This window comes from Notamacropus eugenii, chromosome 1 (assembly GCF_028372415.1).
Source record: "Notamacropus eugenii isolate mMacEug1 chromosome 1, mMacEug1.pri_v2, whole genome shotgun sequence".
Classification (NCBI taxonomy): domain Eukaryota; kingdom Metazoa; phylum Chordata; class Mammalia; order Diprotodontia; family Macropodidae; genus Notamacropus; species Notamacropus eugenii.
In genome coordinates, this window is record NC_092872.1 from 48119447 (window position 1) to 48145706 (window position 26260).

General features: G+C 46.2%; 1 protein-coding gene across 9 annotated transcripts in view; it reads right to left on the reverse strand.

Moving 5' to 3' along the window:
* TSC2 (TSC complex subunit 2) overlaps positions 1-26260 on the reverse strand; it is a 56801-nt gene that overhangs the window by 1511 nt on the left and 29030 nt on the right. Inside the window, exons 17-39 of one of the 9 annotated variants that reach the window (XM_072599531.1) lie at positions 25998-26120; positions 24959-25065; positions 24382-24535; positions 22974-23096; positions 21718-21852; positions 21029-21218; positions 20257-20350; positions 19871-19973; positions 19302-19396; positions 17692-17820; positions 15490-15654; positions 14793-14942; positions 12653-12765; positions 11641-11856; positions 10150-10365; positions 8668-8736; positions 6643-6797; positions 4695-5200; positions 3818-3893; positions 3054-3140; positions 2365-2551; positions 779-918; positions 432-510 (exon numbers count right to left, since the gene is read on the reverse strand). In XM_072599531.1, coding sequence (XP_072455632.1) covers positions 432-510; positions 779-918; positions 2365-2551; positions 3054-3140; positions 3818-3893; positions 4695-5200; positions 6643-6797; positions 8668-8736; positions 10150-10365; positions 11641-11856; positions 12653-12765; positions 14793-14942; positions 15490-15654; positions 17692-17820; positions 19302-19396; positions 19871-19973; positions 20257-20350; positions 21029-21218; positions 21718-21852; positions 22974-23096; positions 24382-24535; positions 24959-25065; positions 25998-26120 — 3412 coding nt within the window. Of the gene's footprint in view, positions 1-431; positions 511-778; positions 919-2364; positions 2552-3053; positions 3160-3817; positions 3894-4694; positions 5201-6642; positions 6798-8667; positions 8737-10149; positions 10366-11640; positions 11857-12652; positions 12766-14792; positions 14943-15489; positions 15655-17691; positions 17824-19301; positions 19397-19870; positions 19974-20256; positions 20351-21028; positions 21219-21717; positions 21853-22973; positions 23097-24381; positions 24536-24958; positions 25066-25997; positions 26121-26260 lie in introns of those variants that run through there. The other 8 variants (XM_072599525.1, XM_072599522.1, XM_072599523.1 and 5 more) reach the window with 8 other exon arrangements.

The following is a 26260-nucleotide window of genomic DNA, read 5'->3' on the forward strand; positions in this document are numbered from 1 at the left end:
CGATGTTAGAGCATACACAAGCATTTGTAAGATCTGTAACTGCACAGCCAGGCTTCCTAGGTCTTAAGACTCAGGGTGCTCTCACATCCAAAGGCTTATATATATCTCCATGAGGTCCCTAAGTGAATGGAAGACAGGCACAAACTGCAAACATTGCTCACATGGTCCCTACTATTAGCTCTTGGCTGGGTCTCAGACATAGAAACCAATTTAAATTTTGTTCCTTTTACTAGGGACTGTAGTCTAAGAAATTCCTACACAAATCCCAAAAATTGCTGCCAGATACCGCTTTGGTCTTATAGCACAGAGTTGCCAGCTTGGTCTAGCCTTTATCAACAACCTGTCCTGGGCCAAAAGCATACCTGTAGCTAAATGGAATGGGAAAAGTTGGGTTATCCAAGTCCCCTTCCAGCAAAGAAAGGACTCTTTACCTTTCCGACATTGCAACGTGACCAAGTTACATTCATAATCCAGAGGAGTGATTATCACGTGGACAAAGTTGAACTGGCCCTGGGAAGAAACAACAAAATTCTTTCATGGATATGTGAAGTCACCATTAACATGAAGGCAGCCCCAAGCACTGGGCTACTTATCTCAGAAGAGTAAAAACTCTTTGTGCCTAGGCCAGGCCTTGGAAAAGGAGACCACAGAGTAGTCACAAGGAGATGGCCCAGTAGGGCTCTATTACCTATGCTTTCATTCTGTAACAAAAAGTCCACTGAATTTGGGGAAAGAGCGTGGAAGAGGGAAAAGGCAACGTTCCAAAGAGGATTGTTACCTTGATGGTGCCCAGTTTGAAGTCTTCTCCGGAATCATTGTAGATAATCGACACAAAGTCATTCCCCAGGTGCCTCTTCTTGTCACAGCGGTATTTGTCCAAGTCTTTGGTGGGCATCAGAGTGGCAATGTGAAAGATGGCTGTGAACCAGAACCAAGGGGATACACTGAGACTGGGGAGCAGGACAGGCTGGAGGCAAGCAGGGCATGTGAGTCAGCTGCCCAGTCAGCACCATACATGCCACTCACTGCTTTCAAGCAATGCCAGGTGCTACTGACCATTCATTGGAGCAGCTGAAGCTTGAACACAATGCTCTTATCGTAAAGTAAATGAGATGTGTTCATGGGGGCAGGGTGAGGACACCTGGTTATCCCAGGAAGGGTGAAAGAGAAGGAAAGGAAATTTTCTTTTTCTATATTCTTCCCCCTCAGATCAGTGCCAGTCCTTGGCAGAGCTGCCACCCATGGCAATCTGTGCTGCTGGATATAGATTATGCTAGGGGAAGGTGGCATCACCAAGTCATCTACTTTAAGAGGTCAGGGGCCCATACCATGCTGCTCCCTTGACAAAGTTTGATAAGGACTTGGCACCTGACCAGGAGTAATACAACATTGGGGTCTACAGGAGAACAGGATGGTCTGGTTTCCCTGCACCATGACTAGGTTCCTACCAGGAGATCCTAAGAGGAAGGGAATAAGCATTTATGGAGCACCTACTGTGTGCCAGGCATTCTGCTAAGTGCTTTACAAATACCATCTCACAACAACTTTGAGAGGTATTGCTACTAAATAGTTACTGTTTCTCTTTTACCCAGGAATCCTGAGGGTTTTCCCCTTTCAGTTTAATTTTTTTTTTTTTATTAAAGGGGTCATCCCTTGAGTAACTACTTAAAGAAGCCTATTCACTGAATGGGTGTATCTCACTCAAAGTGAGAATATGATGAGACCTTAGCCTGAAAGGGCCGGGCTCTCCCATTGCATCCTGGGCCATTTCCAGTTGTCCTGATGAATATCAGGCCACTGGACCCAGATGGCTCAGGAGGAGAAAGTGAGACTGGTGACCTTGCACAGCCCTCCCTCACTCAAATCAAAGTCAACTGCAAGTCATGTCATCATTGTGATGTCATGGTCCTTATTAAGAACAAAGAACAGTTGAGGAAACCAAGTTAAAACGGAGATTAAGTGACTTGGACATGAACTCAGGTCTTCCTGACTTCAGGCCCAGGTTCTATTTACTGTGCCAGCAGCTGCCACGGACCACCATGTTGCCCAAATCCAGCTGTGGGAGCTGAGCACAAGGGACCTTGGCAACAAAACATCCCTTAGCAAGCACCCTTCAGCCTCACCCTACCCCAACCCTCTGAGCACCTGATTCAGCTTGACTAGGAAATTGAGCAGGCCCCGAGAAGTGTGTCCCTGCAAGGACACTGTCATAACCTACCTAGCCTTAAGGCACAGATGGGCAACACTATAGGTTAGGAGGAAGCCAATGTTCTATCCTGCCGTGACTAAGAAAACTTGAACTTTGCAAGACACTGCCTGACAACCTTCCCAAGCCGGGAGACAGAAAAGAGAACTGCTCCTTACCTTGCATGATATCATCGTGCCAACAGTAGGTGAACTGGCCGTCCTCCCCACACACATCCAGGCCCCCCAGGTAGATCTTGTCTGGCTGGCAATCTTTGAGCTCAATGAGCTTCCCCAAGCCTGTTAAGAACTCCGTGTACCTGTAGGAGCCGTGCTCATTGGACAGGATGGCGAGCTCGCTGCTGCTCTAGAGAAGATAAAAGATCAGGGGGCCTTGACTTGAGCACCAGGGAAAAGAAGTGGTGGGTGATAGGACTTTCTGCCTGGCCTGTTGGACTCTGGGGTATCCTCTCCTCCTACCTCTTGGTATAGATTTTCAACATTGAATTCTTTTTTAATTTTAAATCCTGGGCATATTAGGGGAAGGGGATGCAACGTGGAGGGGGAGGGAGAGGCAGGGTGGTCAGAAGAAGGGATTCTAATGTCAGTACCTTCCAATGGATTATCCACCCTAAAGTCAAGAACAAAAGGGGACTGAAAATCCTGAAGATGGAGAAGTTCATGTGCACAGATACATATGATCTCACATACCCTCTTCCCACCAGGGTCTTAGCCAGAATGGATATAGGCCTCTCCACTGTGAGAGAAGTGCTTGCCCTTCTGTCCTCAGGCAAGGTGCCCTCTGGGGTACCACAGGGCAGTAGCTGTTACTGCCATGCATTAGCTTTCATGAGTCCAGGCCACCTTACCTGGCCTTCTCCTACATACAGGACAGCAATCTTGTGGGTATCATAGGGAGGAACCTGATCTAGGAGCTTCACGGACCTTTCACAAGTCTGCAATCAAGACGACAGTCTGTAATAAGTCCAATGGTGAGACAGAGTTCATCTCTCCCCTAAACCTTCCAACCCTCATAAGCAACCCAGAGAAGGCAGAAGTAAGGCATAAGGAACTAAGGACTGAGGCTTGGGAGGCCGGAATAGGAAGGTTCAGGTAGAAGTCTCAAGGACCACAGAATGAGGAGGATGACAAGTGGGGTGTGAATTCATTCTTGTGTGGCCAGGACCCTGGAAGGCTGAGGTCATGGGGCTCCTACCACAGTCAGCCACAAGCCTATTAGTTCACTGAGCTTTTGTTCCTTTGGGATTGGTCACAACCAAAGGTCCTCTCCTGGAAGGGGGAGGGAGAAGGGATGTCTCCATAGTGATTTTGCCTCAAGAGATAGGCTTGTCTCTCTAGGATTTGTGCAGCTGGCCAGCCTACTTCATTTTGGGCCAAGAAATTGGGAACCCTGTCACCTTGCAAGACTAAGCCCAAGTGCTAAAGGCCAGGTCCTATGACTTTCAACAGTAAGGAGACTCCAAGTGGCCCCAGTCCAGCTAAATCAGAAAAAGGAGAAGTCTGGAAACTTGACCAGTGAAAGTGTTAGGATTCCTTCCTCCAAAAGAATTAGAGGTGAGGGATCCCTCAAAGGACTAGAGGACTGTGGGAAGACCAAAGGATGCCCACTTACCTCAGGAGGCAAGAGGAGTGGCTTGTTGGACTCATCTCCAAAGAAAGGGGAATGGTAGAGCTGCAAGAACACAAAGCTACAGAGAGAAGCAGGAAAGGCATGTCAACAGAGGGTAGAGACTGGGAAAGCCTCTGCACACATCCCACAAGGAAATAGCAGAGCGGCTGCTTCCATCTCCTATGGCAACCTTTAGAGCAAGGCCAAAGCACAGTCATGTCCACCTTCAAAGGACATGGTCACAAGGCCCAAGAGCTCATGTTTCAGAAACCCAGGAGAAGCTCTTCCCTCAGGGGCCCTGTTCTTCCAGACAGTGTTAGCAAGGGCTTCAGGTACAACCATCTCAACAGTCTTAAAGCAGAGGCTACTTCTCACCTCACCTGACCTTAACTGAGGGGAGAGCCTACCTCTTTTCTAAACCCTACCCTCTAGTGCAGGGCTTCTAAACTTTTTCCACTCATACCCCATCAGGGCTTCTTAAACTGTGGGTCATGACCCGTTGGGGGTGGCTAAAAAGCACTTTGGGCTAGTTCACGCCTAACTTCCACTACAAACAAGCTACTGATTAGCCCTTGGCTCCTTCAAATAGCTAGAATGGAGCAGCAACAAGCTTGCAGCCTTAAGCCCAAACGTTCACATTGCAGACTGTTGTGCAGCTGTCCAGAAAGGCCACATGGCCTAAGACCACGCTTGCTCTGGCTCTCCAGGGGTGGGCATGAGTGGTTCAGGGCTAGGCCATGTGAAGGCTGCACAAGGCTGCTCACAGCTGCTCAGTGGACTGCCAAGATGCCAGACACGACTAAAACAAAGTGAACCAGAACAGCTGGCTTGCCCAGAAATACAAAGGAAGGGGGACCAGTCAGATGTGTACAGCACCTACCTAGGGTTTATCCCGGGCACTTTCTCTGTGTTGGAAGTGGCTGCTCTACTCTTGAAGGCATCCTTCTCCATCTTCTTGCCCCTCCTCGAGGGGGCTGAGTCAGAGATAGTGTAGCCCCGAGGCCGGAGACCACTTGGGGAACGTGGTGAGCTTGAAGATGGCACTGCAGCCTCTTGCCGGCCTGCACCGAGGCCTCTGTTCTCCTCCCCTGAACTTGGCCAGATGTTGGCTCCTTCCCCTTCTAAATTCCCTGACTGAGACTTGGCCTTGACTTCTGTGCTCAGCTTCCCAAGATATCCTTTATCCTCAGCATCCTTGAGGACATCGTGCAGGGTCTGTAACTCAGGGGAAGAGCTGGACTTGCTCAGGGTCTGAGAAGGCTGGAAGGAGTGATCTGCTATGGGCCTGCCATCTTCAGAAGAGACAGCTCTCTCAATGGGAATCCCACATGTCATGAGCTCTTCAGAGCGGAAGGATTTCTCTTCTTGACTTGAAGTGGAAGAGGACTAAATGAAATCATCCAAAAGAAGAGTTTACTTCAAAAACCCTCAATATGGTTTTAGCTACATTCAGTTCAGGTTCCTGGACTATACTCCATAGTCCAGCAGGAGAGATACGGTAGCCTCTTTCCCAAGGAACTTATGCCTTCTAGAAGCTGAAAGCATGGGGAAAGAGGAGGGGATCCTTGGGACCCTCCCTCATGTGGTCTGGGCTAGGATCTCTAAAAAGGAGCTCTGCCCTACTGGGCCACCACCATGTGTGCATTCATCCTTTGTTGCCAAAGAAGACCATGCCATCAGACAAATAATGACATGACTTGCACTTGACTTTGTTTTGAGTGAGGGAGGGCTGTGTAGGTCACCAGCCTCACTTCTCCTCCACAGCCATCTGAATCCAGTGACCAGATATTCATCAGGATGACCGGAGATGACCCAGGATGAGGCAACTGGGGTTAAGTGACTTGCCCAAGGTCACACAGCTAGTGAGTGTCAAGTGTCTGAGGTGAAATTTGAACTATCTCTATCCACTCTATCCACAGTGCTGTATCCACTGCACCACCTAGCTGCCCTGGGCCAACCACTGTAGGGTGGACAGAAAAGCAAGAGCCTACTGAAGTGTACACATGTGATGAGGGTAGTGGTGGGAATACAAGTTAGGAGAGCAATATGGAATAAAGGTCAGGAAACTGCCTTCCTGACCTGCATCCCAAACCACCACCACAGGTCAGTGCTACAGGTCTCAGGTAATAGTTTAGAAAAGAAGTAGTAGGGCAGTTATAGTCAAAGTTATCTGTAAGAGATTGGGTTGATACACAGATGATTTTCTAGTCACATGGTCCCCATGGGAAAGGGAGTTTATTGTGAGAAGAGGATCTTGTTCCAAAATCACTAAGATGTCTTTCCAAAGTTGTCCATAACCCAAGCAACCTGACCTAAGATTCAGTTCTGTTGTTCGTTCATCATGAGACCCTGACCCTTTCCAACATCTATTTCCTCATCAGCAAAATACGGTGCCACAAGCCAACATTTACAATGTTCAAAATGCAATAAGGATGAGAGACAACACTGCATTTCTCAAAAATCTACTGTCACCTTGGAATACTAAGCCCCAAAGGCCAGCTGAGAAGGCTGGGCAGGGAGAAGCTGCCCAGAATAACTATTCCTGTCTGGATGACAAATGCCTTAACACAACAGTAACAGCAAGGACTGGGTGAGGAGGTCACATGACAAATCAATACAACAGCGGAGAAACCTCAAGTAGGCCTCTATCATCATCTAGGTGGGAGTTAAACTCACTAATGGATGCAAGGGTGACATTTTGGCTTGCTAACGAATGATTCACTTTAGTTGTGCAGAAGCCAAGGATGGATGAAGACCTACAGACACACCCGGAGTGAATGAATGGTTGTTCTCCTGAAGGCCCAACCCAATACAGCCTGACAACTCACCCTGCTATAGACTTCCTGAAGTTTGCCGAACCTCTCATCACTTGCAGCTGCCTGAGAGCCTTCAAAATCCTCTATCTCTTGTGACTCAGATGGTGAATCTGTCTCTCTCAAGTCCACCTCTGTTTGGCTTCCTTCTTCAAGGACAACTGCAGATTCTACCAAGAAACAAACAAACAAAAAAACCAAGTAAGTATCAGAGCATGGACCAGACCAAGGGGTCCCCTTCTGCTCTGCAGAAGTGTCAGCCTTTTCCCTACCACAGAACTGCTGGGCAGCCATAAGAAAGTCAGCAGATGTGACCTTCGAAGGGCAAAATCAGACTTTGAACAGCACACCCTCCCTTCCTTCATAAGGTCCTTGATCCCTTCTCCTTCACTCAGGAGCCCAATGAATGGTCATACTGCCTCATCCCCCAAAATCAATCAGCTCAGCTTCCTATTACCCAGTGAGGAACACAAGGGAAGAGAAAGATCTGTCTGTCATAATATCTTTTCTGTGACTGAAGTAATGAATGGGGAGAAACAGGTTAGCCCAGGTTTATCAAAGCAACTGGGAAAAGAGACATCAGGTCTATGGCCATCTGCCTGAGTCACCCTGTATTCCTCACCAAGGCACCAATATACATGTGCCTCATCCCAGGGGTTGAGGGGACGACAAGGCCCAGGTATACTAGTCAAACTCAATGACATGCAGTTAGCTGTAGACTGGCACCACCACCCTTCTTTCTTGTGAGTGATCCTGGGGCAAACAAGTGGAGGCAGACCTGAGTAATGGTCAATTCAACCAGCTTCATGAGTTCTTCATAATCCATTAGGAATCTCGTGTATGGTAGAGAGATTAAGTGAAACCTGAGTCTACAATACACAGTCCTCTAGAACTCACAGAGTCCACTGGTTTCTCTATTATTTTAGTCCTAAGGAAAAGGCTGACATGTAAGAAGATTAAAACAAAGAACTGGAAGACCCATCTGAAAAGCTAGGATCTGCTTTCCAAAATAAAAGGTAAAACCAACTTGAGCATATTAAAAAAAAATCAGCAGAAAGTTGCTGAAGCAGCTTTTTCTGAATGGATTTCAGCTCCTGGGAGCAGTTATTTAACAGAAGCGAGTAAGGAGTTAGCGCTGCACACACAGGCCTTCTAAGAAACGTGCTGATCTGGTTAGCTGTCCAAGCCAGAACTCATTGCACAAGGCCTCGGTCATTGAGCTTTCCTAACTGGCTCAGGATCTTTCCAGGACAGCTGGAGTTTCTACATAGCCATGGAGTCATGGTGCCGTGGAGAAAAGCAAACACCCTAAGCCAGGAGGAAGCTACATGGGACCACAGGGCAGAGGCCATCCCGTGGCGGGAATGCAACAGGATGGCCTCTGCTCTGGGGAACCACCACCCATGCTCTGCTCTGGGGACCACCACCCATGCATTCTTCCCAGGATGACTGAGGTAGGTTGAAAGAGGGAGCTACAAGAGCTGCTCATCACCCAGAGGGGGATCAGAATCACAAGATTCTGGGGCTTCACTTCACAATGCAAAATTCTGATAAAATCCAAATGCAGGCCAATTTGGTTTGGGGGCTTTTTACCTTGCCAATGACCGGGCAGGCACTTATACAAGCTGAGAGGAGACAGGGTCTGCTGAGCTTCTAGGGAAGAGAAGACAACGGGGCCTTTGCTCCTTCAACAGAGGAGTAAATGAAGAGTAACTGGCAACTGTCGTTCACATCGACTAACCCAGAAGCCAGACCATTGCCCTGAGGAGTCTGACAAGGGCAGGAAAAGAGGGTCCATCTCTTTCCATTTCAGGAATGGAGCTCAGCTGAAGAACTACTTCTGAGTGGCTAACAATCGCAAATACTGTTTCTGGCATGGACTTCTTCATGCTAGTCAAGATCCCATTCACTGAGAATCATGAGACCAGGTACAAACAGGAGACATGAAAGGGAGGGTGACAATATGAGGGAAACAGTGTCTAATGAATCAGGTGTTCTTCTATGGCAAATACTTGTTTCCTTAAAGAGATAGAAATATACCTGCCCAGGAAACGCTCCTATGCAACTTTCCTTGACAACTGGACTGGTACATGGAAGAGAAAGAGGCCACTGCAAAGGGAACCACGTGAGCAGCTACATAAAAGAGGAAGGAGAGACTACACATGCACCCCCCCAGACACACACACACACACACACCAACACACAGGCATGCTCATGGTCACACATGCATGCACACAACACATGAACACACAGGCATGCTCATGGTCTCTCACACACACACTCGCACGCACACACATGCACACGCACACACACACACACACACACACACACACACACACACACACACATCACAGCAAAGAAATTACAATGATCAAGAGCCCTTAAGTCCAAACCAAAGTCAGGTACAGTAAGCTAGGGTAAGTCACCTACAGGGCCCCTCAGCCACCCCAACACCTTGTATGGGGAAGCAGGACCTTGTGTGGGCTCACAGAAGGGGTTTTCTATGGTTTGGTTAGTGTTAAGCCACGTATTTGGGTCCCTGACCACCCCATCTTTGTCCCCTAAATAAGCAAGAGTACAAATCCCTCTGTATTTGTATTTTCAAAGACAAACTTCAGAAGGCCTTCCTAGAAAAGGCTATAGAAGAGAAGGCAGAGGTTCACCTTTACAGAAAGTTCAAACTTAGTGTAACCCAAAACTTTCCAAAGCAGACAGCAAACCTGTCCACAGGTGACTGGGTGCAGTGCCCCCCCACCATGTGCCTGGAGCCCATGTGGCCAATGCCCATTTCCCAGGTAATGACCTCAAAGGAGAGCATGTTGGAGCTTGGTCAGAGACTTGACAAATTTCTACCCACTTCTACCTCACAACTACTCCTCCTCCTTCTTGCAAGCCCAGAGCCTTCAGCACAACAGGGAAATTCTGACAAGAGGCAGTCTAGAAGACCATCCATCTGACACTATTTTGGTATGTGCAGCTTCTTGAGCAGTCAAGTTCTTTTATACAACACTCTGCTCCAAAGGAGGAAAATGAAGAATGGAGACTGGAAATGAGAACGTTCCTGACAGCTTGAGTCATGTGACAGGTAAGCACTAATCTCCCCTCCTCCTGTCTTGAAGATCACAGAACTAAAGCAAACCTCAGGGAGTTACCCCCGCACATTAATCTGCCACAGTAGGTTCTGACAAAGCTTTCCAAACAAAATCTGAGGACCAGGGGGACCAAGAGTCATACAAATGCTTTATTCTCCCAAAGACTACAAATAAAAGGAGGCAATACACTCAGACACGAGCCCCTCTGGAGTAACCTCCACCCACCTAGTCCCTCCCTTGGGACCTGGTTCAAGTAGGTGGTTTCTTCAATGAAGCACCAAGGCAAGATATTCAATGAATGCGCCATGTGATCTCAAAGAGAGATACCAGGTTCATGACAGAGACTGTCTTGCTGTAGCCCCAACAGGCCTTCCCATGCTATGTCCCGCTCTGACTCTGCCCCCAGGGTCTAGCCAAGGTCTTTTCTCACCTGTATTGGACCGCTGTAGGAGAGAAGGCTTGTCTGTCCCTGTGGTAAGACTAGAGGATGGTACTGACAAGGACTTATACAGGGCTGTCTCCCGGTGCTCCTTAAAACGTTCAGCTGCCATTAATGCATTCGATAGCTCCTGTAGTGGCATGTTATTGATATCTGAAGAGAATGGACTTAGAGGGTTTTCTAGGCTCATCAGCCAGCTGGTGTTCCCTAGGAAGAAGGAGTGTTTTTTAAAAAGGAAAAAGGGTCATCATGTCCCTATACCTAGATAAACCAGCAGTCTGAGTTTGGTCAGCAAGTATCTATCAAAGAATCACAGACTCTTAGAGTTAAAAGGATAATTTGATTAAAAACCCAATCAATTTACAGAAGGGGAAACCAAGGCTCAGCAAAGTGATGTAATTTGCCCAAGGTCACAAAGCAACTTAGTGGTAAAGCCAAAACTGGAACCTGGGTCTTACACCTCCTACTCCAGGGCCCTTCCTCCTAAATCCCCCCCAACCTATTATTAAGCTGAGTCTTCTTCAGCTAATTTAGGCATTTTTCATTTTAAGCAGTCCCCATGTACCAAACTCAAAAATCGATTCACAATTTCCTCTATCTCTTCTAGCTTAATGACTAAAGAAAATGATTTGGCTACTGTCACAACGAAGCCATGCGTGGCCATGGTACAAACCTTCTATTCCCTCCAGAGACTAGTAGGCAGTAGCAAAGTGGATAAGGCAGATGGCCCCAAAGTGAAAGGTCTCAATACTCTCAGCCTACTTCAGTCTCAGGCAAGAAATTGTTTTCTCATCTAAATTGAGTGCTTAGAACCTAAACCTGGCTCAGAGTAAGTGCATCAACTGGCACAATGAGGATCTTCAGACTCAGGTCAGCTTGTGGAGGCCGGCTGGTCGGGAAGGCTTTCCTGATGTGGTCTCCCCAAGGACAAAATGCATAAAACTCCACTCGGATTCTTGCCTCTTATTGCCTAAGTTACCCTCTGCTTTTAAGAAAGGCTCTTCGTAGGCTCTACTCCTCCTAGGGGATTAGGGTCCCTGGCTGCTGGTACCCTAAACATGACAAGACCACCAGGCAGTTAGGCTTGTGGTAAGTTTCTTTTCAGTTAGTCAACTGCTAAACCTATTTTGGGCACTGAAAAAGCTAAGACCCAAGGCTGCTGCCTGGAAGTTGCTAAACCAGCCACCCAAACCTCATACCTGACCAGGGTTTCTTGGGATCTCTTCACTCACTGCCTTGTAGGTCTGAGTATCCCAGTGAATATGTGCACAGCTCCATAATAAACCAATACCTGGTATTCCAGTATCAACCCTCTTTTGGAATATTATTCTCCTAACTTCCCGGGAGGAAGCTAACAGTTTAGGGTCCTGGCAGAATAAGCTGTGACCCAGTTCTGTCAGTGAAAGAACCAACCAGGAGGCAGGCACCTGCTAATGTGAGGATAAGCCAGAAAGCTATACTTTGGCAAGGACAAGGGAATACCTGTGGGCCTCCGGACCAGGATCTCAGCCCAACCCTGGGTGAGGAGGGGCACATAGGCAGCCAGGTTGGTCTTTCCTTTCTGTAAAGGGGTCTGGGCACTGGCTGAAGCCTTCTCTGTCCGAGTGGTGGGTGTGCTCTGTAACCCTGGAGAAGCAGGACTGCTTGGGAAGTGCGAGGTTGGAGTATCCAAGGCATTGACCCGGAGAGCGTGGCCGCCTGGTAATAGGAAGAAAAGAAAAACTGTGTTACATGTCAAGAGATGAACACAGCCAACCAATGAGTGGTACCAATTTGCCAAGCAACTTCAGGAAATATATACCTTTAAATCTATTAGCCATTGCCACGCAGACAAGCACTAGGATCCCACATGCCTAGTATTCTTGCCACGCAAGAGACATCAAATTATAATGGGGAAAAAAGGAGAAGGGCCTTTCTCTCTCCATGATGGCCTATTGCTCTACTGGCTAACATTCCCATGGACAGGCTCAGGAAACCTGAGGCTAAAGAATGAAATGAAGGAAGTTGTGCTGCTTCCAGGAAAAAGGAGCACTTACAACCACAGGCCCTACCCAAAGGTTCACTTCTCAAATTACCAGAGAGAAAAAGAGAGATGCTTTACAGACCAGAGTACAAGCACATCTGAGTTTCTTTTTGCCAGAGAATTTCTTGGGAAACATCACAATAAAAAAATGAACCAAAGACTTTTAGAGCTGGAAGATGGGATACGTAGGCTGCCACACACAATGGCAGCTTTAAGAAGCATGAAACACAAGGTCAAAGGAGCCTGTCTTCATTTCAGACGGTGAAATCAGAGGGATGATTTCCCAGGAAGCACCAGGAGTTGTCATGATCGGAGCCCAATGAATTCTCAGACAATCCTTGTATCGATCCCACACTTCTTTACTGATCTTCATTGCAGCTGGCACTGCAGAGCACCCCTCTTTATGGAAGAACTGGGCATCTGCACCCATCTAAGTCAGGAAAGAAAGAAAGAAGAAAAAAAGTAGCTTACCTGACATAGATCGAACACGATCTCGAGATCCCCGGCAAACTTGCTGGCCAGCCTGGGACTCCAACTTGGCTGGTGCTTCCTTTGTCTGTCTCACTTGCAAACTGGGATCTATGCTAAGAAACATACAAACACATATGCATTATCAAGAATAAAACAGTGTAAACTAGCTTGACAGCAATTAGGTCAGTCAATCAACAAACATTTATTAAAGACTTACTGTGCGCCAAGTATTATGTCAAGCACTGGGAATACAAAGAATGGCAAAAAATAGTTGCTGCTCTTAAGGAGCTCACAGTCTAAGGGGGGAAGAAACATGTAAACAGTTATGTACAAAAAAGATATGTACAGGTAAACTGGAGAGAATCTTGAAGGGAAGAAACTAAGATTAAGGAGGACAAGGAAATGTTTCTTGTAAAAGGTGAGACTTTAGCTAAGACTTGAAGAAAATCAGAAAAGTTTAGAGGCTGAAATGAGGAAGGAATAAGTTCCAGGTATGGGACACGGTCAGTGACAACATCTTGAGTCAAAAGATGGAGAATCATGTGTCACAAACAGCCAGGAGGCCAGTGCCACTGAACAGCAGAACCTGTGGAATGTGAAAGAAGACTGGAAAGGTAGGAGGGGCTGTTAGGGAAGCTTTAAAAGTCAAAAAGAGGATTTTACATTTAATCCTGGACATAATAAGAAGCCACTGGAGTTGATTGGACAAGGGGGGGCGCGGAGGAGGGGACAACCCCTTTAGTGGATGAATGGAGGATGGGCTGGAGTGGGGAGCTGAGGCAGGCAGACCCACTAGCAGGCTGGTCTAGGCATGAGGTGATGAGGGTCTGCACTAAAGGGATGGCAGTGTTGGAGGAAAGAAGAGGGCATATTCAAGAAATGTTGCAGTGATGAAATCAAGAGGCCTTAGCAACAGACTGGACACTGGCAGGGGAGGAGGGTGGCAGAGAGTAAGGAGTTGAGGATGACACCTACGTTATAAGCCTGGGTGATGGAAAGAATGGTGGTAGCTCCATAGGAATATGATAGTTAGCAAAAGGGAAGAGAGATAATGTTTTGGACACACCACATTTAGGATGTCTACAGAACACTTAATTCAAGATATCTAAGAGGTAGCTGGAGATGCTCAACTGGAGGTCAGTAGAGAGAGATTAGGGTTAGACAAAAAAGATCTGAGAATCACCTGCAGAGAGATGACAGTTTAACCCATGACAGCTGATGAGATCATCAGGTAAAGCAGTACAGAGAGAAAAGAGAAGAGGTTCCAAGAGAGCCTTGGGGGACACCCAAAGTTAGCATATGTGACCTAGGTGAAGTTCCAACAAAGGAGGTTAAGAAAAAACAGTGAGACAGGTAAAAGAACCAGGAGCAAGCAGTGTTATAAAAACCTCAGGAAAAGAGATTAATAGATGAGAAGAGGAAGATTGGCGATATCCAAAGGCTACCAAGAGGTCAAGAAGGATAAGAATTGAGACAAGGCCGTTAATCAGATCTGATGATTTGAGAAATCATTGGTAACTTTGGAGAAAGCAGTTTCAGTTGAATAATGAGATTGGAAACCAGACTGCAAAGACTTAAGAAGAGAATGCAAGGACAGGCAGAGGAGGCAAGGTGGCAGACAGACTCCTTGAGGACTTCAGACATGAAAGGGAGAAGAGACACAGGATGACAGCTAGCAGGAAGGGATGAGTCAAATGAGGGCTTCTGGAGCGGGGGGGGGGGGGGGGGGGCGGGTGATGAGCACGTTTGTAGGTTGTAAGGAAGCAGTGAGTAGATGCGGAGAGATGGAAGTCTCATAAGAGTGAAGATAACAGAAGAGATGATCTTCTGGAGAAGGAAGAAAGGAATGGGATTACTTGTACATAGAGAGGGATTTGCCTTGACAATGAGAAGGGACAGCTTTCCCTGTAAGACAGTACACCAGAGGAGAAAGTGGGTGAGGCATCTGAGTAATATGAAATGTTAGGTGCTAAAAAGTGATCACTTCTGTTAAAATGGAAGCTTGTTGAGAGTATGCTTATTTCATTTTTTGCGTTTTTATCCCCAGTGTCTAAAATGGTGCCTGGCCACATAGAGTAGGCACTTAATAAATGCCTTTTACTCAAATGATAACAGGAAAAATGGCATCTTTCCAAGCTACCTCGATTCAGTATTATGCAGCTCCCCAGAATCCAAACCAAGCAGGGACCTGGTCCCAGTGCCAACGCTTGTCGTTACAGTTACTAGCTTGTTCCCAACCAGCCAGGTTTTGGTTCTCCCTCCAGCAAGAAGAAATTCTCCCACAGGAGACCTGTAAAGACAAAAACCCAGAGAGTATGGAAGGATATTTCCTAAAACCTTTGAGAGAGAAATTCTGTTTCTAGGGATTTGGTGTTTTGGGACTACAAGAGAATAGCCCACTCTGCAAATATAAGGTGGAATGACCACTTGTTGGTTATGTCATAAATAAGATCAAGGGACTTTTGTTCAGGTATGGGTGGGCCCCCAAATCCCTCCCAATTCTGAAGTTCAGAAGTCACAGTGTGACTACAACTACCATAATTCTCTGGGACACCTGGGCAAAGTCATCTAGATAATGCCAGTGGGACAAGTTTATCACCACTCTACTCAGAAAAACGTTTATTGGAAAATGGACTGAGTTTTAAAAGTCCCTACTACCAAGTAAGTAAAAACAATGGCATCAAATGTATACCTGTCTCTGCTTTCTAATAAGGGAAGTGGGGGAGAAGGGGTGGGGTGGTATGGCTAGATTTAGTTTTCACTAAACTAAATCACATTTTCATTTCACACATTCATTTCAATTCTGACTTTGCCAAAGACCATTTGCTGATTCCTACCTCTTTGGTACTGCTGTGAAGTTGGAAAAGACATATCTGGCCATCATATCCAAGCAAGTTTCTGTGAGTTCCAGGTGAAGGTTTTTTAGGTTATCATCAGCCTGAGCCATTGAATTCTCATCTGCAGAGCCCAAACTAGAGCTAGTGATGGATGTCTGTATCCTGCTGAAAAAAAGAGCCACAGAAGTTAAGTCAGGAGGGCAAGGACACACCATGACACACTGCCTGCCACCTGGCTTAAAGCTGTAATGCATGCATGGGCTTAGGGGGAGGGCCCTCTGGCCATGCCCATAAAGAGCCAAACCACAGGGCACACTCTCTGATTGATCCCATCTTTGCAAGTTAGCACCAACTGCATCATCCCAGAGAGTAAAGGAAAAGGCTGATCCTAGAAGGTCCAGGGACCCAAGCTAGACAACAGACTTTAGGAGAGATGTGAGGCAGGGTGTCAAATCTCAGTGAAGCACATTGTTAAAGTTTGATAATCATTTTAATCGCAGAAAGAGGTTTAGTCATGCACAAGAATCAGAACTCTGGAGTACATTCATTAACAAAAGATTGCATTCTGCACACAAAACCAGTGTTTGATTGACATAAGCAATCCTGCCTTCACCATGTCAGTGCTGAAGACACTGACAACAGGTCAGGTCACAGGCAGTGCCCATCCACATTCAGACTTAGTTCCTATACAGGGGCCTATTTCCTCAGAAGCAAAACAATGTCTTGTTTGACTCACATATCTATGATGCAAAAAACATCTTTTGCTGCCATAACTACTAGAAAGGAAAATTCAAAGATCCTTAAAACAAACTTTGCATTTAGATAAAGAAATTTCTTAGAACAGAAATTAAAATGTACACTAGGTCATTGGAGATGTTTCATCTCAACAACTTCATGCTCTTTTGCAGCACAGTAGAAAGAACACTGGTCTTTGGGAGTCACAAGAAGTGTGTTTGGGTTCCAGCTATCACACTGATTAGCTCTGTGGTTCTGGACCGATCCCTTCATCTCTGAGCCTCAATTTACTTTTCTGTAAACTAAGGCTAATATCACTTGTACTGCCTACCTCACAGAGGTTTTATGAGGGAAAGGGAAATGCTTTGCAAACCTTAAGATGCTACAGAAATGTGAGTTACTGCTTTTACCTGTATGAAGGTAGTAGAAGAGACATCATGCTTAATAACAGAGCCATACCAAGGTCTCATTCAGATGGAATGGACTGGGGGGGGGAATGGGACAGAAGTGGAAAAGGCAACAAGATGTGAGTACTAGTCATTTGTAATACAGGTTCAAATCCCAGGTCAAGGCAGTAGGCATCCCTGCAGCTCTGAGGGGGCATTTTCCACAGGAGACAGAGGAGGTAGATCTGTTCTTACTGTACCAATCAGGGCACTTTCTATTATGTAAATACTTTTGAGAAAACCTTCCAGATACCCTTCTTGCTAATCTCCCTCTGAGTGAATGTTTTTAGCCATGTCTTTGACACAGAAAGACAATGGCAGGGAAAGAACAAGCCTGGATAAAGCCCAAGTACAAAGAATGTTTAGACTTCTCCCAAGGATGTGCGTACATGCACGTATACACACGTGCATGTGCTCACACACACATGCACACACATGCATAGCTAGACAACACTACTGCTGTATCCTGCTAGGCTTATAATACACAACATAGACTTTTTTTGAACAACACTCAGAGGACCTGACATTGAGGGAAAAGGTCAAACAGCAAAGGATCAAGAGACCCCCTTTTCCATTGGACAATCTCTCAGCTGGTTGAAAATATCAAATGCTAATTCTCGCTCCATGGAAGTAGGCCTTGAAGACACTTCTGCCCAGGCCTCTGGTTCTGTGAGAGGCGGGGCCCTCCCCAAGGCAGTGATTCATCAACGTGCCCCCATGCCCATCTTCTTTTATGAGTGTTTGGAACAGAATGCAACCTTTTTATCCTTCACTGTCAGGCTCTCCTCTGCAAGAGGGGGTGCATTCTTGCTGGTAAAGCCCCAACAGACTACAGCCTGGACCATGCCCAACCACATACTCTGTGACCCTCCAGAACTAGTATCCAGGAGACCTCTAGTTTCTACCTTCTATGAAGACATGCAAGAAGCCCCCATGCACCACTGCCCCCACCCCAGCCGCAACACTTTGCAAGGGCCAAGCTCCAGGGTGTGCGCCCCCCTCCCTATGAAAGCACCACTACCTGCGAACCACATGTTCAGACACACTGATGCTGCGGGACCGGAAGGCATCAACTGCAGAGCTCTCTTTGAATTCCTTCACGGGAGGAGAGTTATTCAAGCCTTGCTTGGGGGGTTTGGCTATCCTTAAACTACTAGGTGAGGAAGCACCAAGCCCCAAAGAATGATGATTGCACAGCTCACAGGAAGGGAAGGAACCATTGGAGGAATGAAGTTGAAAGGTCACAGTTCACAGGGTCAAGATGGGGATATCCCCGAGGGTGAGGCCAACAAAACAAAGAAACGTGCCAAAAGGAAAGTTATTGCAAAAAAAGGGAAAAATACAAAGGCATAAAATACATTTTGTAACATGACCAAGGAAACACAAAAGATTGAACACATGGCATAAAAACAAATGACGTTAGTACAAATTAAACAGGCATGGGTCAGAATGAGCGATGGAATACGACACTGCACTGACCAGGGAAACATTTTAAGACTTAGGACCAAACTTTGGAGTCAGACAAGCTTTGAAGGCCCAGGCTCCTTACCATGAAGAGAAATGCTAGCACCCTAATGGAGGGACATACTGGAGTAGAAGGCTCATTAGGCTAGTTCCTAGGCAGGGACCCAAGATGACTGGAAATGAGCGTCCTGCCTTGGCTGCCCATCAAGTCACAATGAGGCCCACGCCCCTTGCCAAGCTTTATGGCTTTTAGAGAATCTTCTCAAGCTTATCCCAAAACAACCTGGTCATACCTCCAAATGCAGTATTCCAACCTATTAAGGGCAAAAAAAGCTTGGGGCAGAGAGGGGAGGCAGAAGGGAGCAGGAAGGGAATGTCGAATGAAATGCAAATGAGAACTAAAAGGAGTGGCCAAAGCCTCACTGCCAATCTGGAAGGGGGGAGAGGAGCTTTGATGACAAAGGCAAGCATCTTCCCTAGTCAGAGTAGAATGGACAGCCAGGGCAGAGAGCGCCAGGGCACTGGCCAGCTGGCCCCTTTCCAGACACATTCCAAGGCAGGGCCAAAGGGCCCGATCTGGGAACTTTTATGACTTGGGAAAGGGAAAGTATTCACAGCCCCATACGTCTTCCTTGCTCTGGTTTTCAGCTTTAGCCAGACTGGCTGTGGTTTTTCTGCATCACTGAAGAAGGGCAGGGCGGCTTTCTGCTTACACTAACCCAAGGCTCAGCCCTATGGGAGCACCTCCCATGTCTCAGAAGAGAAGTCAGGAGAGCTACCCTTCGGGCACCCCTTTATGGGGTGCCTTAGGCAACATCACCTAAGCTTTAGAAAAGCAGAGGTGGTGTGTTAGCTCAAATTGGGGGCGTTTTAACTTTGTGGCACACAATAAAATACTAGGCATCTCAGCACGGGACAATTCCCTGAGTACTGCGCTGGCCATCTTCTCAGAAGCTTCAGGGTCTCACGCACAGGGGATTGCTTTCAGTCAAACACTTTCTGCATCTCTATATATACAATGCAGGCAACTTAGATTATGATTCTCTTTTCAGGCTACTAAACACACAACGAGACGCAAAGTCACCGCTCTGGTCCTCTCAATCTATACAGAGAAGACCAGGTCACACAACGACCTCCCCTCCCCACCCCCAAGGGAGATTCCTTTACCTTTTGGGCCTCTCATTAAGGCTCGTGCTCCGAGCTCTGAAGCTGTCCTTCTCAGGGGTGTCATCAAAAGACAGAAGAACGTTGGAGCGTAAACCCTATAGAAGGAGAGCATGACTTTAACACTGACACAGAAAACACCTGATGATTGTTCATTAATAAGGACTGCTCCTCCCAAGCTATATGGCTTCATCCACATCTCTATTTTCAGCCATTAACTGCATTTTCTGAGAACACTTGTAGGTCATGGACTCTAAAATAATGGCAGCTCAGTCTGATCAGACTGTGCTAATTAAATACACTCATCAGCACTCCAACTATCCAGTTCAGAGAAGGGGAATGTGGGCCGCAGGAGGCTGAGCACTAGAGAGAACCATCAAAATACCTCAATCTGGCTCAGCAGAATTATGGCATGATACATACCCATGGGCCCTAGAACACCCACTCTTCTCAAATACCACTTTCCCATCTACTACCCCTCTCTAGCAATCCCTTAGCTGTACTCAGTGGTGTGGGCTGTTCTGGCATGGATAGGGCATTACACATACTTGGGGACTAGGAAATAGCTATACCTTGGTGATATAGGGAACAAAGTCTTTTCGGAAGGGCAAGCGACATCTGATGAACCACATAGCTATAACATGATGAGCCAGGCATACGATATACTGATTGAACCTAAGAAAGGAGGGAAGTAAGGAAAGAATTGGAGGTTAGTCTTAGCAATCAAGAATAAAAAGCATTTAAGAATTTCCAAAAGCAAACTAGAGATGCAAAAGTTATAACCAGTTTCTAAAGGGCTAAGCAGTATGTAAATTTTGGCAAATCATTTATTCTTAACATTAAGGTGGGTCTTCCAACTGTAGATACTCAGAAATGCTATTTCCAGAGAAAAAGCATGGCAGCTGAATTTATAATAGATGCACCTCACAGGCTGTAGCAAGCACAGCAAGGAACTTACTTGGAAGGGTTTGTGTATGGCAGGGAGATGGCAAACACACTTGCATACTGCTCGGCAGCAAAGTTCCTGTAGAGGTGAGGCAACCTGGCTAAAGCTGAAACATGATAGGAGAAAAAAGGGGGTCAGGAAATCTGGGCCTTAACTCATCAAATGGGAACCACAAAGCCATGGCTGGCCCAAAGCTGCTGGTAATGAGAGGATGTGTGGTGTGTACATACAACCAGTACACACTGATGCACACATAAACATACACAACTATATGCACACATCTGCACGCTTGTGATGGTGATGTCTTAGCTAGTCTTCAAAAGCCAACAAAAGTATTCCCAGCCAAGGAGGTTCAAAGTGTTCCAAAGTCATTCAGAAAGACATTTTAAAAGCATTAAGTAGAGTGTAGACAGCCCTGTGCTAGAAAAGATCTCAAGTTAGAGAAATTTCCCCTGCCCCCATTAGGCTGACAGTATAGCAAGGAGGCAACGCACAAACAAAGGTGATTACAACGCACAATACTCCACAGGTGGTATAAAGGTATAAAGGTACTACATGAAGTAAGTGTGAAAGGCTGTTCTAGACCAAGGGAACACAGGCAGGAACAGGAGGCACACCACGCATTCAGCAGATAAGTCTCAAAAGCTCTGAGGTCAACACTGCCGCTTGATGCGAGCCCTCAGCACCTCAAAAACGGATGTTTTGGACCACGATCCTGATGAACATGAGCCTCAAGACAGCATCAGGAAGACATTTGTTCTGTCCTGCTCCTCACACCACTTACTTGAAAGGAATTCCAGGAGCGGGATGGCCATGTTGGCTGTTGCTGAAATGTGAGTGAGCTTCACAATCAGGACTGGCAAGGCTTTGATGATGACATCTGGCATTTCTACACTGCACACTGACAGTGCCACAACACACTGGCTGGCACACCGGTAAATGAGACCATGCTCCAAGCAATACACCATCTCCCGCTGGAAGGAGACAGAAGGGTCAAGGACTTGAAACACAAAAAGGGAGGACATAATCACTTCACTTTTCTGAAGGTTCTTCATTTTAACAACTTCAGGCTCTCCAAGCATGTTGTAGCTAAAGGTGGACATTTTCTAAAATCAAATGGTTTTATAAAGCCAAACATTGGTAAAGGCAACATCTTTCAGGATGGGAGATTATAGTTCTCTTGCCAAAGCTGGGTTTTATCAGAAAGGATCAAGTAGTACCCATCCACCAGAAAGTTTTTCAAGAGGCAGAGGTCAACCTGTCACACAAGAGGATGGGGAGAAGGAGGGTCAGGTCCATCTGCAGAAGCAAAGGCTGTGCTTTCTAGCACCTAAACACAAAGCTGCCATGGGAACAAGTGGGGGGGAGGGGTGGCAGAGGGGAGAATGTTGGGGTTCATTTAATCTGAGCTGTGATTCAAGTGACTTTGAAGTTAAATTATTTCTCTCCTACAAACTCCATCCCATTTTGTACCTGTTTAGTTTTATCCAGATAGTTATGATAAGAGATCAATGCTGTCAGTACTGGAACCACAGCCAAGTGTAGGTCTGTCCGAGAAAAGCCATCAGGCGTGCCACAGAGTCGCTCAGGAGTCTTTTTATCTGAAAGCTAATAGGGGACATGTCCTCATTAGCGCACATCCCCCAAAATATTGATGGCACAGATTTCAGGGGTGGACAAGCTGGGCAGGGGAAAGCAGCTGGATTTTAAGGCATGAGAAGAATCAGAGCCCTAGGATATAAGTCTTTTCTCACCAAGGGTTGCAATGTTACCAATACTACCAGGCTCCAGCAGGGCATAAATTCCCTTTGAAGGGTGAGAGGTGACAGGTACAGCATGTGCTCTATCCAGAAAGTGGCTGCCAAAATCAGCCCAGAAGCAAAGATCGCTAGAAAAAGCAAGGCTCAAAAGGGAAACTTGCTAAATTGCTTTCAAACAATCCCTTTGGTCATTCTGCAAGGCAGGTCAATTTGAAGTCAAGCCAGGTTTAGGCTTCTGACTCACAGTGCTAGAACTGGAAAGGATATCTAAGGTCATCTAATCCAATGCTTATCTGAAGCTTGAATTTCCTCTATGACATAACCTGGAAAGTGTCATGTCTTTAAAAACTTCTAGGAACAGGGTACTCACTAACTCCAAAGACAACTTGTTCTATTTTCAAACAACTTTGTTAGTAAGTTTTTTACCTACACCAAGTCTAAATCTGTCTCTCTGTGGCATCCTGACAGTTCTCATTTAGTCCTCTGGGGCCAAGCAGAACAAATCTAATCCCTTTCACATGACGACCTTTCAAACTGTTTCCTCAACAATTGTTATAAATATCTCCAGGTTAAATATGTCTACTCTTTGTATTGGTCCTCATACAGTACACGTTCGAGTTCAACTGATCTGCCTCACAGTAGCGAGACATAAGCATGCTCATCTCACCCTCTGAAAAGAATGGCCTATACCCAGAGCATCTTCCTTATGATCAGAGCACCCTGGCTTATTCTGACTGCCAGTGAAGGTACTGTTCAAACAAGGCTCAAAGCCAACATAGGTCTGTTAATGAAAGCACTTGGGTTCTGAACCATTGTCTTGTGCTCCCTGCTAAGCAGCCTGCCCTCGAGAGCTCAGTCTTCCTGCTGAAGAAAAGTCATCTACTGGATCAACCTGACCCCCTCCAACACAGACCTTTCCATCAAGAAATGCTAAAAAATCTTACAGATATCTGAAATGATCAACATTACCATTGAGCAGAGAGCAGAGGAGAGCTGGTCTACATTGCAAGAAGAAGTGAAAATAAGAACTTTATATCGGAGGGACTCAGGCAGCTTACTAAGAACCAGTTTCAATACTTTCCAGTCAGTCTCCTAGGGAAGAGAGAGGAAGGGAACAGTTAATACAGAATTTAAAAAATTTTGAGAAAGATGTAATGTGTGTCATCATTTCAGGTTTTGTTTAAAGACATTAACTTAAAAATCCTGCACTGCTCTTTCTTGGTCTCACTGTGAGGTAGGCTTGCTAAAAAATCATGACTTCTGTTCTCAGTGCCCATGATCCTATGCAATGCCATACTACTGAAAGAACAAAAAGGCTTCCTGAAAATGGAACCAGGTGAGAGAAATTAGGCTATAAACCAAAAGCTCCTTATCCAATAAGTGAAAAGCCTTTTCTGACTTCCCCCCAGTCTGGCTGGACCTAGTGCTTCTGGCTCTGCCCAGCAGTGAATAAGCAAGCATTCACCTGCATGAGAGCAACACCAAGTGAGGCCCCTGCCCCAGGCCCCCCCCCCCCCCTCTCCCACCTTTCCTGCCCCTCGGGCCCTCACCAGAGCGCCAGGCCTGGTTTTCTCTCTGGCAGCAGTATCAACCAAGAAAAAGTAACAACTGGTTCCTTAGCAGCACGTAAGCTCTGAACCACAACAATGATAATAGCCATAAACAGCACTGATGCAGTCCCCACTACACGCCAGGCTGTGGGCTAAGCACTTTACAATCATCATCTCATCGGCTTCTTACAACTCTCCAAGGTAGGGTTATTATTATCCTCATCTTACAGCTGAGGAAACTGAGGAAAGCAGACATGAAGTGATTTGTCCAAGGTCACATAGTTAGTGTCTGATGCCAGTTCTGAACTCAGGTCTTCCTGACTCCAGGCATTTATCCCCTGCACCACACAGCTGCCCGCCTACTGCACACTTTGCAGAACCAAGAGTGCGCTTGGCTACTTTACAGCCATCAGAAACAACAGCGTAACTCGAAAATAGTACCTGGTAAGATTTAATTATGACCCTTCCCCTACCCCATCACCACTTCCAAACAACACTCTCTAAAAGTGTACATTCCTACACATGTGAATTCAGCAGCAAATATGTCACAAGGAATCACAGATTCTCAATGCTTGGGCCTCAGAATATCACTGAAGTCTTAGGAATGCTCTTGAGTAACGTCAAATCAATCAATTCTGTACAGTTTTATCCTGTACAGTTAATATCCAAGAAAGAACTTTGAAGACAACCCATCCAGATCACTTTCAATCACGAGGGAGCGTATTTTTATTCTGAAGCAAAAGTCTAAATTATAGGCCACACATACTCTCAACTGCTTCCTTAACTAAGAAAAGCTAAGTTTAAAGGTAAAAGGAACAGCTACTTACCTGCTTCAAACACTGAAGTAGCACCCCAAAGAACCGGGAATAGGGCAAATAGCCCAAACGGACAGACGCACCCTGCGCTGCAATGCTGGGAGGCCCCGTGGGTGGAGAGAGGGTACCACCACTGGTTTTCTTCTCAGAGCCTCTCTCAGGTTCTCTAAGGGGGAGCCGGAGAGAAGAGTGGGGAGTACACACAGCAGGCACTTACTCATTAACAAAGATCCTGTGGCCCCTTTCTTGGTCAGCCACCCTGGGGGACTCCTGTCAATGATTTTACAGGAAGAAACGCAGCCTCCTCAGGTGGCTGCTGCTAGAGTAAGATCTGCATAACTAACACTAGTACTAGCATCGATCTAACAAAGGAAGAGAAAGATCAGGAGCTTCAGAACCTGAACCTTAAAGCTACTGCTGTAAAAACCTCCTGTTTTAAGAATTCAGTTACTCAACAGACACCATCTACTCTACCCATGTCCTTTATAAAGCACAGAATTAATGAAGATGATAAGTCTAGCTAGTCACCAATTTGGGAAGGCAGATAAATTGGCATTTGAGGGGAAAGGCAACAAGATGTGAAACATACATGTTGTCACAGAGGCAATAGGGGCTAAATCTCACAACACCATCTTTATTGGGAAGGCCAAGACGATGGAGCGAGTCAGCTCGGAGCAGCAGCAGGAAGTCAAAGGCCTGGAAGAGAATCAATTGACAACTCAGAGAAGACTAATATTCAAAGACACAAGAACAAAATGGGCCACATTCTGCTGACTTCCAGGCTCAATGGATACAGCACAGGGCAAACCACCCACGGCAGGTTCATTAGTGTTTGGAACCTCAGCTCCAGGTGACAGAAGGCAACTTCAGCCAGAAAGGGGAGCTTCCATGTTCTCTTACAAGCACTGCTAATGCATTTGCCTGTGGACAAGTCACTGGACTACTCCTTACCCTTAAGTCAGCAAACTCCCATCTCTCAGCAACAGAGGATTCAAGGATCCTGCTTCCTTAAAGCAGGATCACAACTTCTGTCATGCTGACCAGTACTTCTAGACATATCAGCTCCCATCGCAGGGAGGGATGGGCTTCATGACCAGAGTTGCCTGGGAAGCCTCTGATTACAATTTCCTTTCCTATCCTCCCTTGACTGACAAAGCCTCAGCAACGACCTACTGAAAAATATAACCCCAGCCATTACAAGGGCAGAGGTATTTGTGGCTAAGGACTGCATACCTTCGAGATCTCCTCGTCTCCTCCAGGCCTCACTCTCTCTGCCACTACAAGAGTCAGCTGCTAGGTGCAACAGACACACCAGAAAGACATTTCTCATATGAAAGGGAGTGACAGGCTGATGATGCTCTATATCATCTACACCTAGTTCTAGTTATGGGATTGGTAGCAAACAGCAATTAGCAGGAAAGGGACATGGAGAAGAAGAAAATCACTTGGAACACTTCCCCCTGCTCTACGTTACTGTACAGTCCCTGTAGGCTAAGCAGGACTTCTATCTTTGAACATTCAATCATTCTTGTAGCTGCAAAATTGGACATCAGACATTCTCTAATTCATCTAAGACCTTCAGTTACCCATTTGGACTCCACCACTAACTCTGAGAGGCCAGTTCATACCTTAAGCCTGATGCTGCTGGCAATTGGAAGCCTATACATGTACTTATAATGAAGCTGAATGTGATTGACCAGAATCTCATACACTCTGGAGGCATGACTGGCCGGCAAGGTATAGAGCTTGGTCTGTGGAAAAATAACATAACAGTTAGCTAAACAGTGAGAATGTTCATCTGTTTTCATCAAGAAGGAACCATAATAGAGCCCAAAAATATTCATTTGGCATACTGTTTTGTGGGAGCAAGGATAGAAAGTATTTTCCCTTT